The following is a 17,398-nucleotide window of genomic DNA, read 5'->3' as shown; positions in this document are numbered from 1 at the left end:
CGGGTGCAACTTGTACCTAGCACGGACTCCCTAGATTGGTAAAAGCTCAGAGACATTCTTAACACAAATTATTGGCTTATTGACCTTGGATTACAGATGCACACATAGCTCATTTGCTTCCGATGAAATCGTTTAAATTTACATGCTCCATTAATAATATTGATCCGATGAAAGGAACAAGTATTCATAAATTAACATACAAATTGCCTTCTAATCAATTTATAACAACTATGAATGGATCAACATGCCATTAAAACCCTTCAACTCAATTGTGACAGTTCGTGCTTTTTTCTCTGCCTCTAATAGCAACTTGTCTTTTTGGAACAGCCCATGGCCATTTATTTGCACATACTGTCAAAAAGAATTGACCGTTTGGTATCTCCTCCTCTGTATCGATTTTTTTTAAAATTTCCTCCTAATTGCTCATCTTAATAATTAAAAAAAAAAGTGCTGAAAAATATATGGACACTCAGGGCTCCAGGTAAATAAACCGAGATTTTATATTTAAAAGAAAGAAGAGCAAAGTCTGTTAACAGTATCAGCATTCTCTCTCTCTCTCTCTCTGGAAAAGGAACAAGAGAATCCACATAAAAATCTCCCAAACCTCCATCTCTTTCGCCAAAAAAAAAAAAAAAGGACTGAAGTAAAAATTAAAAACCCAAAGAAGGCCTTTACGTCGTCAGTATTTACAAGAACCACCACCCGAGGCGGGACCGGCGATTACGAGGCAGCCGATGGCTGGTGGGTGGGAGCCGAGTGGGGCGCCTGGAAGGAGTAGAAGCGGGGTTTCGAGAATAGGGAGGCGAACGAGGACGGCCGGTTGTCAGCGGCGGGGGTGGCGACGGCGGCCGTGGTGGCGGCGGCGGTGGAGGCGGCGGAAGCAGCGTTAGCGGCGGCAGCGGGGGGGACGGTGGTAGTGGTGGAGGCGACGCGCTCGCAGGAGGGGCACATAGAGAGCGTGGTGGCGGGGAGGTGCATGTAGAAGGGGTGGGAAGTCTTGAGCGCGCGTAGCTCCGCCAGCTCCTTCTGGAGACGGCGGTTCTCCTCCGTTAGCGTCTCGCAGCAGCGCTTCAGGTACTCGCAGTCCACCTCCGTTTGCTTCAGCTTCGTCCTGTTACATGGGATGGACCCAACGAGCAACCAAAAAAAAAAAAAAGGGTCTTAGCTTGATAGGTGGGTTGGTGGTAAGATAATTAAGCGAGATGAGACATTAAAAAGATTGGATTTTTGAGGTGAGAGGGTGATGAGTAACAATCATGGGAAGAGGAATTAAGTATGAAAGAAGACAAATATTTATCAGTAGAGAGTGGCCAAGAAAAATTTACGAAAACAAACATGGCTATGAAATTTTCTAGAAAACGAGGCCATGAAACGATGTTCTTGAGGTCATTGTTTTCTATGGAGAGGGAGAGGAGAAGCGCCAATTATCGCAAATAGTTAGAACTTACGGATACAAGAACTGGTCCTTTGAGGAAAAACAGATCAAAATAATTAAATACATAGTTTTTGCGTTAATAAAACAAATAGTTAAAAATGGACGAGATTTTAAAGAGGAGGGGATGTGAGAGAGAGAGAGAGAGAGAGAGAGACTCAGAGCTCATCCAACATGGGCTAGACTCACTTAACACCAAAAGAAACCAGGGAGGAAAAAAAGAGAACCATCACGGAAACCTTCAAAAATTGTAAAAATAGAGTAAAATAAGAAGAATAAAGAGGAGAAAAATAAACACCTGGCTCTTCTGTTCTGAAACCAGACTTCCACTTGCCGGGGTCGAAGATTTAGTTGTTTAGCCAGAGCAAGCTTTTGCTTCTGAAGAATAAGACAGGAAACAGAACATTAATAGAGGATTTATAAAGACAAAAAGGTTCGGATTTTATCATAGATTCAAGGATATTTTTCATTATTCTTGGATCTTTTTTTTTTTTCTTTTAGTAACAAATTTACAGGGCGGTGAGAGTTACCGGGTTAAGAGTGTTATGTTCCTTGAAGCTTTCTTCCAGGAAGGCGGACTGTTCCTTGGAGAGGCGGAGCTTCTTCCTTGCAAGCCCGTTCTCCTCCTCGTCGCTGGCCCTCGAGGAAGTCCTCTCCACCTCCCCTTCGCTCCGGCCGGCGGCCGTAACTCCCTTCTCGCCGCCGCGGCCCATGACGGCGGAGAAGTCCATCTGGAATGAAGAGATGGTGCTGTTCGGCGACGACGACACCGCCGCCCCTTCCTCCACCTCCGCCGACGGCGCCTGGTTGACGTCGAACCCCCGCGTCGAAACCTCCAAATTTCCTACACACATATTCATATAAAATAACAGAGGAGAGTTAAAATCCATCAATATCCACTGTAAGATTCTTAGAAACGGTAAAAAAATCGTATTTTTATCTTGAAGCTCCTCCAGAATAAACGGTAAAGAAGACAATTTTTGATATAAAAAAACAAAGAAAGATCCAGAAAAGTGAAAAATCCATCAAGATCCATCTAAAACTCACAGATAAAACCCCAAAAAAAAAAAAAATGAACTTCCCAATTTTTTCGATTTACCGCATGAAATCTTAGACAAATAGAAATATTTGACTAACATACACGTAAGTCTTTTAATCTATACAGTTTGGTTTGCTCAGCCACTGGTCAATAAAACTTCTACCTAAAACCCTCAGAACAAAGAAAAAGATCAGATTTTTAAAGATCAGTTGGAGTTCTTACTGGTCTCCGGCGCCCAAGGGAACCCGAGCTGGGGCGTGGAGCGCCGTGGAACAGGAGCGAGAGGAAGGAGGTTAAGCTGCACCGGGGGCTCAGCAGAACCCCTCTCCTGTTCCCCCTCTCTCTCCTCCTCCTCCCTCGCTTCCTCCTCCTCCACTCTTCCCCTCTCCTCCTCCTCTTCTTCCTCCCTTCCTCCAAGCCCAACTCCCAAACCCATGCCAAACCCCAACACCAGCCCTCCCGTGGCCTTCACCCCAGCCTTCTGCGCCGCGAAGAATGCCTTCGCCGGCGCCTCTCCCAAGCTCAAGCCCAGCTCCATCCCAGGCCACCGGAAACAACTAGAACAGAGACAGAGGGTGGAAAGGAAAGGTGATCAAAAGCGAAGCAGGTTAGAATGAGAAAAGGCTTCGGGGTTTTTATAGAGAGAGAGAGAGGGTTTCGGTTTGCAATCCATTTCAAGGGCAAGCCAGTTTGACCGACAGGCCCCGGTTGACAAAACACACGTGACCCACAAAAGGGAGGCAAGTAGCAAAATAAAATAATAAAAATATTTTTATTCAAATACTAAATATAAATCAAAATAATTATATTAATCATCATTCATGGATTCCATTTCTTTCCCTTTGACACAAAGAACCCACCATGTCATAGAAAAGGCATATCCACAGTGACTTAGGAGTTAGAAGTATATGGGAAGTGGGGAGGGGTCCTAAGCTTTTGGTTGGAGTCCGGTACATTTATGAGATGGAGCACTTCTAATCTATAAGGCTTATCTCACTTTGCCAACCGCTGTATTAATTTCCTTTGCAGTTGCCTGAAGTTTTCTATTAACTTGTCATGGATTTATTTTGTGTATAAATATTTGTTAGTTATTTTGTTTTGTTTGTTTAAAATGGGGACAGGATTAGGGCTGTTGGCTAGCTGCAATCATAGGTGATGATAGCTACTGTTATAAGTTGTGGGTGAGGGGGATGATGGCTGCCCCTGGGAATTATATGTGATGGGCGCACTCCTTTCATGCAGTATGTGTTTAATTATTAGTTTAATTATTAGCATTTTATGCATATAGATCCTTATGGGCATGGTTTTATATAGACGCCCGTCATATTTTTGTTATTCCATGAACAACAAATAGTCATAGAGTGCAAGGCCAATAAGAGAGACCATAGATTGTGAACTATCATAACATTTCTCATTGCATAATTGCATGAGCCCAAAGAAGGAGTTCTTTAAACCCAAGATTCCTCATAGGAAAAAAGATAACCACTTTATGAAAAATTCAAAGATGATGACTCCAATGTTCTCTTTACTATTCATATTATTAACTAGTCGAAGATCCGCAGATTGCTTAGAGTCGGATGTACAAAAATATTTTTTTCTAGATCTCATTAAATTGAAAAATATTTATATAAATAATAAAATAATATTCATTCAAATTCTTAGGATCACTTCATATTCTCTACTATCTATATAAATAAAATTTAATTATAAAAATATAATAATATTATATATTAATAATATAATTTAATATAAAGAGATATTAGGTTTTAATTATAAGAATATAATAATATTATATATTAATAAAATAATTTAATACGAAGAAGTGTTCTTTTCAGATGGCACAACAAAACTCATTTGAGAAGTTGAGTTGAAAATACTCCAATTGATAAGCTCCATTCCAGCTCCATTTTGATGTCAATGAATTGAAAGAATAAACTATTATAATTATATTTGTTAAAAGATACACTTTAATTAATCAATTAAACCTATAAACAATCCATGGCAAACTCAAGACAAACTTAGTGACATTAGGCAATTACCTAATTGACCTGTATCATGATACATCACATCTCATCAAGCATGACTGCTGTACATTATGCACATTAATTTATACATCTGTTCTTTTTTTTATTATTTTTAATTTTCAATATATATCCTATATCATTAGTTACTTAGCGTGCTGCTTAGAGCAATCTAGCAAACTCTTTAAGAAAATTATATTGCATAAAAAAAAAAAGTAGGATGAATAAAAGAAACATAAATTACTTTCATTATTTGGCATCTTATGGACTACTGATAGGTGATGACAGCAAAATCACTAGCCAATAACCATCCAACATTAGACATTAGATTCTTTGAATTATTTTTCTATTCTCACAAATAAGCTAATATACAAAAGAATTGATAGAATAAATGTAGAGGTTTCTGCAGACATAGTATGTAATGAGCACAACTTGCATACTATTATAGCTCCAATCAATGATTTTTAAAATGATCATTTTCTTTTAAATGGCATGAGAAATCAACAATATGCTCCAGGATGGATTTTTGTCACTGCCCCACCTCCTACAACTATCTAGAGGGGAAAAAAAAATCAATAATTAGATACTCATCCAATTATGTTTACTTATATTTGCTGTCTTTCAATTATTAAAACAGAATTTCATGACAAGCATAAGTGAAATATTTGGATTCTAGCCATTCATGCACAAATTTGAACATCAAGTGCATCATCCCATGCCCATCTCTAAGTTACTTGTGCATGACCGGCTTATGCTATTAGATATCCATTGAGGCTAATTTAAGTGATTCAAGTCCTGTGCATATGATACATATAACAAAAATTGGAGGGTCTATTTTTAAATGTCTTGTTTGCTAGAGGCCTGCATGCGAACAAAAAAAAGAACCTCATAGCAGCACAACATTGGTAGTGGATGGAATCAAAACAAAATGTCAGAGTGAACCATCCATGGGAACCTTCCTTCTTCCAACCTCCTCCCGGTAGCCTACCCGGCTACCCCCACTAGGTGACGAGGTCACGTGCCATGCCCCAGCGTCATAAATGGGCTCTCCCAATTTATGGTGGACCTCAAGAACCGTGTGCACCAAATTAAATTCCTCCCATCCGAACTCCATCCGATCTGGCCTCCCCCTCATTCTATCCCTTTGCTTGTTCCTCAAGAGCCGGGTTCAATGGTTCCGACCCGCTTTCCCGAGTCAGAAACGAGTCAAACCCGCTGACCCGGAAGGGCCCGTCGCTGACCAACCAATCGCCGTGCTCCACGACGCGTGTCGCGGTCCCACCGGCTTCCGCGCGGATCGCTGGTACTGACCCCAAATCCGTCTCTTTTTAATACTTCCAACAGGTCAAACGAGCGGCACGCCGGGCGGGCCCCAATGGAGACCGGCTATCGCCGGTGACCGCGGGCATCACACTTGTCACGCCTCGGAGATCATTGCAATAATTGAACTCATGCTTCGATTAATGATAGGGGGCACAGGGGACGCATGACCTCCACCGATAGCGACCGGATATAACCCGAATCCACCTCCCATCCCAACCGTCCATCATCATCTAATCAGACGGTGAAGAGGGAGTTTACCGTGGGATGCGACAGTGGAGGTGGCCATTGTGGGGAGGGTACAGGGAAGCGGGGGTGTATGGTGCGGTCCCATCACCGGCTTTTATTAGGAAATCTTTGGTGTGATTCTCCAGCTGTTCCAGAGTCCGACCGGGCGGCGTCGCAGTCAGAGTGGTGATGGGATCGGGATGGGTTTCGCTATACGATAGGGTAGCCGACATCCGTCTGATGGAGATCAGAGGGCTTCCGGCAGGAGATTCTGTGCTGGTTGGGGTGCTTGGGAAGGTACTGAGTAGATTATTAATGGAGTAAAGGTTGGAAGTCAAAATCTCTGAAAAGAGGGAAGGGCCGGTGTAGAGTTAGTCGCCACCATTAAATCCTACCGCTCCCAGTTATGTACAGAGGGTTAAAATAGAAAGCATTCATTTGGAAAAATCCGAGGTATTTATGTTGCACTTTGCTGGGGTTATGTCACTAGATTTTTCCATTACTATGGAATACATAAACTTATTTAAGGGAGCCTGATATTACGCTCACCAGCTTTTTCGTTTTGGTCACCTAATATATTGTATCTTATTTATCCCTACCACCAAGTCTTAAAGAAAGCGTGTTGCTCATCTGATCGAGAAATTTTCCAGAGATATGTCAGTTAAAACAACGCCATATAAGATTTGCGGTCAGAGGGGCTGTACCCATTCATTAACGCCAATCTTTACCCCAAAAACTCTTTAAAAAAATGACAATTACAAAGGCTGGGTGTAAATAGCTAGGTCAACGTGCTCTAGTGGCTACGGTCACCTCTAAATCAATGCACGGACGGCCAAGATATCGTCCTGGTTTTTTGTACGTCCCTGATTGGGATCATAATGTAACAAGCGATGCTTTATTAGTTACAGCAGACGGAAGGTACTGGTTGCATAATCCAGCCAGCAGATCTCTGGTACCAGTCGATCTCCCGAACAAGGTACGCTCACCGCCGGTTATCGCATCTAAATCCCAGCCCGGAAACAGTGAAAACGCCTTAAAGGTCGAAAATACCCTCCCATCTCGGGCTGCTGCCGCGGCGAGGCGGCCACGGTTAGCGGGGGCATTTCGGTCCAGTTGTAACGAAGAGCCTTGCCGGGTCAAAACAAAGGGAGGACTCCGTAGTGGATGATGGTTCGATGGCTGGTGGGGCCGGCTGACAGGTGGGATCACGTGACTGTGGCGTGCGGGGGTCGCGGATGGGGCGGGGCGTCACGTGGGACGGGGAGAGCGACGCAATCATAACGCCTCTGCGGCGAGGCGGGGACAGCTGTCCGCCTCGAGGGGACAGCATCGCAGGAGCAATCATTAGTACGGTCGACTTCATGCTCCCCGCCTCCGTCCATTCGGTGGTCCACGCCCCGCAATTATTTCCGCCTGATTGATCCGGTCCCCCCAGGACCCCTTTCAGTTTTCTCCCATCTCCTCCGTTCACCTAAGCGGTGACCACAACCATCCTACCCGCTCGTGGACGGTGGACCAGACCGTTCCGAACTTAACGGCGGTTGGTACGTTCTAGTGCATGACCCGTCACCAAACCATATTAGCCATGCATGGACCTGCTAATGCTGTCATTATGAACCAAATTGATGGCCCTCAGTTGATTAAATAAAACCTAGTTGCTGTAGTCTTGCTTTTTTGACTTGTAATTGTTCATGGAATTGAATATTACTTTACCTTAGGATATTAATTGAGTGGGAGGATAAATTTATTTATAAATTAACTTATGAAAAAAATTATGAAAATGCATGTGGCGCTAGTCCTTTAGACCCAATGTTTAAACGGCCGTTGTTCCTCCTGGGATGGTAAATTACTGTTTTGCCGAAATGCCGTTATAACCTCGTTAAATCACAGAATCGTGTAACCCAAGCAAGATCTCCGTACGGAACCCGCCCCAGATTTCATTTGCCGTTACCCGGCGGTGGGCCCCACGCCATGACGTCGCGCTGCTGCGACGCGCGTGACGGACCGTCAATTATATCCCCGCAGGTCACCCTCCTCTCCCTGTTCCCCGGTAGGTACTTGGACGGCCGGCCCCTTCCCTGGCCTCATCACCGTCCTTGCCCATCTCGATATCATCACCCATCCGGTGCCCGCACCGCTCTAGTTCCTAAGCGCCATCTTCCTGTGTAAGTGCGATGTGACCCGGCGGGGAATCCCTGACCGTCCGTTCCGCCGAGGCGTCTACGCCCCCTACCGGCTTGCTGTTGACCCAGTAACCACCCCACCCCCGCTTATCCTGTGCTGCGGAGCACCGCACCTCGTACAGCCCCATCCGCATTCGTTGTAGATAATGTCATGCAACAGCTGTAATGATGTCCACCAATAGCTTGGTGCCACGTGCTGCGTGTGATGACGCTGAGTGAGGCATTTTATAGTATTCCACAGTCCCATCATTCTTTCATATGATTGCTCCAATAGTATATTGAGCTTAAGTAGAGGCTGTGTAGCTATCAAAGTGATGGAATAAACCTAATATGTAAAGTGGATATGGAGATTGGGAAAGGCGAGAAGATCTTGTCTTCCCATGGCTCGCATGCAAGCCTTTCCATAAAAAATAATTTGTTGAATAATTAAAGGGGTGGCCTAGAAAGTTGATGGACAGTATGATTGGATATTTCCCATGCATCATCATCAACATCATCATTCATCTGCCTCACATATTTCTCATTAAAGATCCCAACATGCTTCCGCTTGTCTACTATCATAATTCATTATTATATTTAAAAAAATTTACTTAATTTCATATGTTTCCTCCGATCATCTTTGTCTAAGCCTGCAGAGAAAGCATTACCTTCTTGTCTCCATATCTTTAGTATGTTAGATTACTCAGAAACCTTTAGGGTGTGAGACAGAAATTATTGGTTGTACAGACTACAAAGCAGGGAATATCTGCATCCCGTCCCATAATTTTATTATTTAACATATCCATTATAACTATACAAATTATACATGCTAACTCATTTGGTCCTAAAATTGATTTTAATATAATGATTTGGTGAGATATTTGCTATTGTTGTTAAAGCTCCCTCGTATTCTTATATTAATCATTTAAGTAAAGTGTTATTTAGAATTTATAGCATCATATTCATATGCAACTGATAAATTTAAATATTTAAAATAAATCAATTATGTATCAAACAATAAATTTTAATTTGTAATTATAAATTATAAAAAAAATTAGTTTTTATTTTTAATACAATAATTAGAAGCAATCGTTACTATGCATCATGAGCCTATTATTAGTTTTGCAAGCATGCATCATCTTTATACGAGAGATAAGCCGATTTTTTCTCATTCCATTAATACCCTTATAACATGCAAGAGGATTTCCTTCCACTCGCATGATTAGTCAATTTCATTATAGGGGCGAAACAGATGGTTCTTCTGAAGATGTAGCTCACAACTGCCATGTCATCCACTCTATTAAATATACAAAAAGTTAGAGGATAATTGTTGTATTTATCATAAAATCTAAATTATCAAAAAACTTAGTCCCTATCTAATGCATTCCTATTCTTTCTTCTTGTCGCTTCCCATTTATTCCTCTGACAATATATCAAAAGACCATTACTCAGGTGAAAATAAGCTCATCGTTTCTAAAGGATAACTTCTACCAAGCCCCATATTTTCTAAGCAAAAACAGCTATAAAATATATTTTTATAGCTAAAACATGAACTAAACACCGGTATTGACCAAATTTTTTTTTTTTTGCTTCTCTTATAAAAAATAAATTAAAAAGTTAACATGGTTTTCTATCAAATTATACGAGAGAGAGAGAGAGGAGAAAGAGTGTGCGCCCTGGATCATGGGATTTTAAAATAAAAGTAGAATGGGACCACAGGTCCAAGATTGCAATGATTGCTTGTTTACCCAAAATGCTCCACTGTCCCCTTAAATTTACGAAAATACCCTCACACAATTAAGTACTCTTGTTTCAGGTCAAGGCTGCAATGATGTCCCCCTTCAACATTAGATGGCAGCCATGTAAAACACGCCAAGATGTATGGGGTTTTTAGGGAACAGTGGGTGGGGTTTGCCTTAGAGAGTACGTCTTGCTCCTCTTTCCCTCTGCGACTCTCGTGTGGTCAATCATGGCACATGCTCCGAGTAATCATATTGAAGCTCTGGGCACAGAGAAGGGAATGGTCTCTTTCCACCCTTTCTCTCTCTCTCTCCATGCATACTACTTTACTTTTTAACTGTTGGGGCCCATGATTTCATCTCTCCATTCCTCAGGATGTTACTGATATTATTATAAAATTTTAATAGAATTTGTTTGTTTCATCTGTATTATAATAATGTGAACTCTATAATCCATCAGTTATTTTATCTTCCATATCTTAGAATCTTGGTCTTATTCTATCTTTTATTGTTTTTAGTGGACTCTGGCCCACCGCACTTCTGCTCTTATCAATCCTTTCGTTTTGCTAAATGCTAATACCAGTAAAACAGGCCTAATTAACCTCTTTTCTAGAAATTAATCTTTTAAGATTTAAAGCTATTTATTTTGCTTTTTAGGTAATTTTTTTTAAATTCTATGCCCTCATTGTTATTCATAAAAATATTTTATTAATTTATTTTTGTATTGTCTATGAATTTATTATGGTATTGATAAGAGTAATGGAAGATTTTTGCCTTGCTCCCAAGAGCAAAATAATACAAAATATGCATCATACTGTACCATCATTTTGAGCTAGAATAATAGTAAAATAAAATTTTTCAAAATCTTTCTATCGTGATCATCATCATTATTATTATTATATTATATTTGAGAAATATGGTAGGGAAGTCATCATTAGGTTTGAATTTTACCCCTTTACATGTCGGAGAGGATGCAAACTAGAAGGTACCAAAGACATCTCCTTTACTATTGTTAATATTATTTTTATTATTATTGCTAGATTTTAGTATATATAATGGTTGTGAGATGAAGCACAGATGATCATAATTCTTGTAACTCAATTGCTGAATGGAGGGAAACAAAGAGACACAACTAAGATGTAAATCTTTTGGACTTATGATTAAAAAACTAGGTTTCTGATAATTTTAGATGTAGTTTGAAAATGATGTTAATCTTACATAAATTTTAGTATAGAATGTGAGCGAGCTAAATATGTCATTTTTTACTATAAACTACTTCTCAAGAAGATTAAATTAGGCATGATCATGGGTTAGCTATTTCGTAAGTATGGTTGAGGTGGGCTATCCTAAGGTTATCCATACTCTTCTATTTTTACTTGATTTTCAGAGAGCCGAGAACTCCCAATTAATGAAAAAAATATTTTTATTTAAATCAAAATAACATTTACAAAATAAATATTCTCTCATTATAGTTTATCAAATAACATTGCTTTTAAGGATAAAAATGTTCCTCCAAAATTTATATATTATATAGTTTTCAAAAGAAAAAAAAATCTAAATTTATTTCAAATTATGTTCAACTTATGCTTTTTCTTTAAAAAAATTACAGTTTTACCTCTTCAAGTTTGGTGATTCACATACATCCACATCTTTAATTATTTTCAAATTAATCATTCAAATTTGCAAAGTAACTTAAAGTGATCCCTCCATTTATCCCCGTTAATATAGTTGTGGCACATGACCGCTACGTGATATGTAAATCTATTATTTCATCAAAATGCCCGTATTATAATTTTTTGGTCCGTTTTAATTATTACCACATGAAGCACCTCTACTTTCATCCAGCATCAAAATTAATCAGAAATCTATCATATTAAGAAAAACATATAAACTATAAGGATTAGGACTATAAGTGATGTGATCATGTGGCTCGAGACAATGGTGGAGCGAAACCAATTGATGTTGTACACTGGTGCATGTGGTGGATCTCATACTTTCACTACAGTGTAGATGGTGGCATAAGGCCTAGGGTTATTAGTATCGTGAACTTGTGATGAAACATGCATCAATTAAAGCCTTTGTCTCTATATATGAAATCGCTATAGATCCATCTGTGACAAGTGTGATCATTGCTAGAGTAGAAGAGGATGTGTGAAGAATTGCATGAAACCCTAGCCCTCCCCTGTTCCATATCATTTGACACCAATGATTTTCTCCTTTAGCCCCATTTTCTTCTTTTTTTTTCCCTCTCAACTAACACTATCAATTTTCTCCCTAATTATGTTTTTCTCCCTCTATTATTCACTCAACTTTAAGCCCTATTTCCATCACTTGAGGTTTTCTTCTCCTCATTCTCATCCTTGATCTCTGCTTGTGATTAACCTTGCCAAGCCTTTCACTCCCTTGCCATATCCAAATAAGGGCAAACTCTCCATATCCCCTTGCTGGACCTATGTTGCCCTGTCTCTTCTCTATTTCACAACATCCTCACTCTAGTTCATTATCTTGTAACACCATTGAAGACCATCAAAATATCATAGAATCGTCTCTTTCTTTTTCCCATCATATGTTTTTTCCTTCAGCACCACCACCCTATTGCTGCCTTTTGGTCCCACCAGCAGGCGTTGTGATGTCCACAAGAGGCAGATAAATGTGAAGCCTTAAAGAAAATGAGAGAGAAGAGGAAGGACATGAATTTTGGTGGTTTTTAGGATTAAGAGTGGAAAATAAGAAAATAAATATTTTAGGGCCCCATCTATCAATTCTATTGCAAAGTTTCGTATCGTAATTGGTGGCTTATTATTTGTAGTTGCGGAATAGTCTTTCGAGGAGGTTGAAGAGGTCAGGATATTTTTATTGTCGAAATGATAGGATTAATGGCATTAAATATCTATTTGATAGAGGACCAATTTGGTTATTTCAAAATTTCAAAATTTATTTGAAAATTTTTAAAGATGAGAAGGTATATAGAAAAATCTTCCAAATTGAGAAAATAAAACCGTAATATTTGGAAACGAAGTTTTTTTATTCTCACTATCAAGAGGCTCACTTCATGTGTCATCGAATAGATTAGTGACCCCCGAGAAGGAAATTAAATTATAAATAAAAAAGTGTACTTCGAAAGAGGAGCGGGGGACAACACCTGGGCACGACCTGTTTCCGTGTCCTCCCTCCTCACCCACAGCCCAAATCATGCGCCCTTTTCCATGCACAATCATGCCTCTAATAATAATAAGGGCAGGATAAGCAAAGGAGAAAAGAGCCTGGGACAGCAAAGCAAGAACAGTGATGATAGGACCAACCATTCAGAACAAAGTAAATAATAAAGTAATACATTAAATAATAATTTTAATAATGTCGAACGATGTCAGCAACCATGCCCGCAAAACAAATCCAAAACCTGGAAGCCTTCACTTCACAGGGCATGCATCGTGCAATCATCTGAATCCCAGGAAAAAAAAGAGGGCCAAAACCCCACCGCTGACGACCCTACAACCGTTACTTTGACGAATGGTCCTCCCGGAGTAATAAATTCTTTTCAAGCGGTTGGAGCAAGGGACAATTAATGCTATGATTCACACGTTTTGCATAAAGCTTTTATGGGTTCTGCCATATCCTGTATCAAAGACGACCAAAATTTTACATGTTTGGATGATTGCATCGGAAAAATTATGAGGTTCGCCTATTGTGTAACCAACAGAATCATGGATTTAGAGACCGAGCTAACTTTGTATCATAAGTACTAGGTTTGTATCATAAATGTCCGGAAATGACTTTTTTTTTTTTTTATTGAGTGAAACCATTCGAATTCATAGGAAGAAAGAAAGAAAAAAAAAACCAGCAAATCTTTTTTTGCTTTCTATGAAATTTTGGACCAGCCCACTCTAAATCAATCTTGAATTTTTATAGATATAAGCCTACTTCAGTTTATAAATCTATATTTATGCGGGTTGTAACGTGAAAAAAATATTTGGGTCAGATGGAGCGCAGAAAGCAGCAAAAATCTAAATAAATAAGTTGGAGTGTCAAAACAAGATCCTAAATTTTAAATGACCATAACTTTTGATCTAAAAAGAGCTACAGTACCCATAATATATCAATGAAAAGCTCATTTCAAATCCTAAGATTATAAATTGGGTTTGCCCATTCATCCTATTCTTTGGGTCTAAATTCCATCATTTTAGTGAGTTTTGGGACTATTTTATGTCGGCTAGTCCAAATTTGATTCTGTTTCACGTTTTTAGCTTTTATTTAATTTTTAGTTGGACTATTAGTTTTATTTTGACATTATCATGTTATTTTGAATATTTTACTATTTACGAAACTATCCTTATTAGGATTGAGACATTATAAATAGCTTGGTTTTGTGTTCAATTGGTTCTTATCAATAAAATCTCAGGATCATTTTTTCAATTAGAATCTAAGCTTTCTCTTTGGTACCTTGGAGGATTTCATCTTGTGTGAATCCTTATTTTTATTCGTTAACACTATGTTAGGTTGTAATGGTGGTCCAATCATCCAAACATACTCTTTATTTTAGTAACATTCCCTCTGGACCTTGGCTGGATTCCTCTATCTTCCTGCTCCTTATTAAATAATACTTTTCTGCTTCATTTGCAATTATCTAGAGCATTGCTCTACTGTGTAATTTGTGGAGCCAACATAACAACCAGACAACTTGTTCAATTGACTTAAGTTATTGTTGATTATTATTGCCAGCATGAGAGCTTGTGAAAATCTGTGTTCTATCAACATGTTGTGTTATCATAGAGCAAAAGATTTGATGAATACTGTTATGGTATAGAAGGGAGGGTATCATTAATTCTATATTGGTGGTAAGTCAAGAGAAACTCTAGCTTATATAGGAGGAGACCATCCTTCTTATATGAGATATCTTTTAAAGGACAAAACTATAAGACCCATGGGCCAGACTGGACAAATACATTGCTGTTGCATTTTACAGCCACCTTATCAGGGATATAGAAAATAATGTGCGTTAATTCCTCCCCATATCTAAAGATTAAAAATGTAAATATTCTTTTGAATTTCTTTTTTCAAACATTTAAGGATAAGGTTTTAAAAATTTGTAGAACAAATATATAATATAACAAATATAAATTTAATGAGAATGGAAATGCAAGCATAATATCAATTAAGATTAGAGGACAAAAAAATATAAAGTAACTGATTCCATTATTTAGAATATATTATACAAAATAGTGGAATGATATATAAAATTAGAGCTAGTTGGATGAAGTGGAGAGAATATATTATATGATAGATAAATATTTGGATACTTAAAAAAAAAATATAGGATAATAATAAAAGCTGCAATATTATATGATTCAAATGCTGTGAAATTAAGAAAGTATGATAAAACAAATTTATTGTGGCAAGCATGAGAATGTTGAAATGAATATATAATAAAAGAAAGAAGAATAGATTAAAAGATGAATATATTAAAGGAGTTGCATTCATACAAATTAAGAACAAAATGTGGGATAATATGGAGATAAGAAGGATCCTATATGGAAAGGTACTATAGTTTATGCTGAAGATTATAAGAAAAGGAAGACCCAATTCAATATGGATAAATATTATGAGGAAGGATATAGAGAAAATAAGAAAAATATAGGCAGCCTTAAAGGATCAAGAAAGATGAACCATAAATAGTCAGGAAAAGATTAAATAATTAATAATGATAATAAATATTTCTTTCTTCTGAAATATCATGGAAGTGCCGATCTTATGTTGCACTTAGACCTCTCTATTGAAGAAAGAAATGCCGATAGAGTAAGATTTAGTATCGTCGGAGTCATATAGTTTTTCCTTATTATATTTTAAATATTTGGTGCATATATTAAATTTTACTAAATAAAATAAACAAATCATGATGGAAGGGATAGGAGATGTATAGAGATGTCCATGGACCAGATTGTCTAGTTAGGCCTACAAAGCCATTGTGCTCTAAATTGGGCTTGGACCATCTTGCTAGTATAATACATCACTTTAAAGTAAACTTTTTCGGAAAAAGTGCTGTTCTTTTCACTTCCCCAAGTAGCATTCCTATAAATTTTATTGAATAGAAAATGACCAAAAAATATTTTATAGATGACTCTCTCGTCATGTAAGTGCCAAGAATCAATAGTGCGAAACAGCTATATATACCAGTACCACCAGCTTGGCATGATAATATCTATTTTCCCTTCTTCATGGCCAGATTTGCTTTAAAATCCAACTTTAGTTTCTACTCGAAATTCGGTTTGTAAAAATGGATCTACAAAAGTATCATTCATGTAATAGTACCGGATCTAGAAAATACAACATATTCCTTTTACTTTATTTCAAATTTAATTAATTATCAATATGCCAAAGTGCGGTTTTGAAAACATGACTTCAAAATCCTTTTTCTAAAAGCTGGCCTTTCAAGCGGATCTAACTGATCCACACAAAATCAATTAATCTAGACTATATAGGATTTGATTTTATTTTTTACATATATCCTTTAATTAATTAAATGATTTGACGTTAAAGTCAACTTTGAAAACCAGGTTTAATGCACATTTGTTAGTCCAAAGTATACCTTATGGAAATAATCATACTTTCAAGCCTATAGCAATTAGGTCATGATAATATGTTTTTAAAATAAATAATCATATCATATTTATCTAAAACTAAAAATATAAGATTCTTTGCATTTTGGTCCTTATAGTATGTTAATTTTTTAACTTTTTATTTGTATTAGTTCTTGCAATCATAGAACTTTCTTAATAAATTCTATTGCTTTTTTACTTAACCAGGTTTGAACTGAATATTCTTGGTTTATTTCTCAAGCAATTCATGATAATTTCCTTAAAGGAGAGGGCAATAAGGAGGGGAAAGAGAAGAATGAGAGGTGGTTCTCTGGTTGGAGAGAGGAGTATTGGGGAGATTAGGTTTCATTTGATGGCTAGAAAAGTGAAAGAAAAGAAAGTTTGTTAAGGATGAACCTGTTTAATTTTCCTTCACTTTTGCAGGTAAAAATATATCCATGAATAGAAAATTAAAGAGAAAATACAGGGCCATATTTTTCCTAGCAATCTATTTTTTCCCCCCAAAAGTAGTGAATTTGGCATAAATATTCTAACCATTTTCTTAGAAGATAATCTAATCAAAGTAGTGAATTTTTGAGGGGCTTGGTCAATAAGGTGTCCTTCTAGTCACCCTTTAGTTTGACTTTATTTTCTTGTTATCCTTTATTTTTATTTCTTCAATTACTATAAATTTCAAAAAAAATAATAAATAGTATATCGTTTTTGTTTATTTTATTAGAAAGCTCTAAATTCTATCTGGGTTAAAAGAGGTTTTTTGGGTTTTGTCTGGCTCATCCCAGTGGTATGAGCACAAGAAGTTATTTTTCACTTGTAGGAATCAATGCCCCAGTGATTTAGCAGCCCTAACTAAGAAACATTTTTTCA

The 17,398-nt window shown here is 37.8% G+C and overlaps 1 protein-coding gene across 1 annotated transcript; it reads right to left on the bottom strand.

Annotated features, from left to right (window-relative positions):
- Nucleotides 1-482: 482 nt before the first annotated feature.
- Nucleotides 483-3,080, bottom strand: LOC105041897 (homeobox-leucine zipper protein HOX27). The gene is made up of 4 exons (XM_073253882.1): nt 2,694-3,080; nt 1,963-2,276; nt 1,731-1,810; nt 483-1,111 (listed from the first exon to the last, which is right to left on the bottom strand). Exons 1-4 carry the CDS (start codon nt 3,007-3,009, stop codon nt 721-723), a joined length of 1,101 nt encoding a protein of 366 aa, XP_073109983.1. The 5' UTR covers nt 3,010-3,080; the 3' UTR covers nt 483-720.
- Nucleotides 3,081-17,398: the final 14,318 nt, after the last annotated feature.

The sequence above is a fragment of the Elaeis guineensis genome, chromosome 3 (assembly GCF_000442705.2).
Source record: "Elaeis guineensis isolate ETL-2024a chromosome 3, EG11, whole genome shotgun sequence".
NCBI classification, from domain to species: domain Eukaryota; kingdom Viridiplantae; phylum Streptophyta; class Magnoliopsida; order Arecales; family Arecaceae; genus Elaeis; species Elaeis guineensis.
Note: the sequence above shows the minus strand (reverse complement) of the source record. Positions and strands in the feature narration are given on the sequence as shown.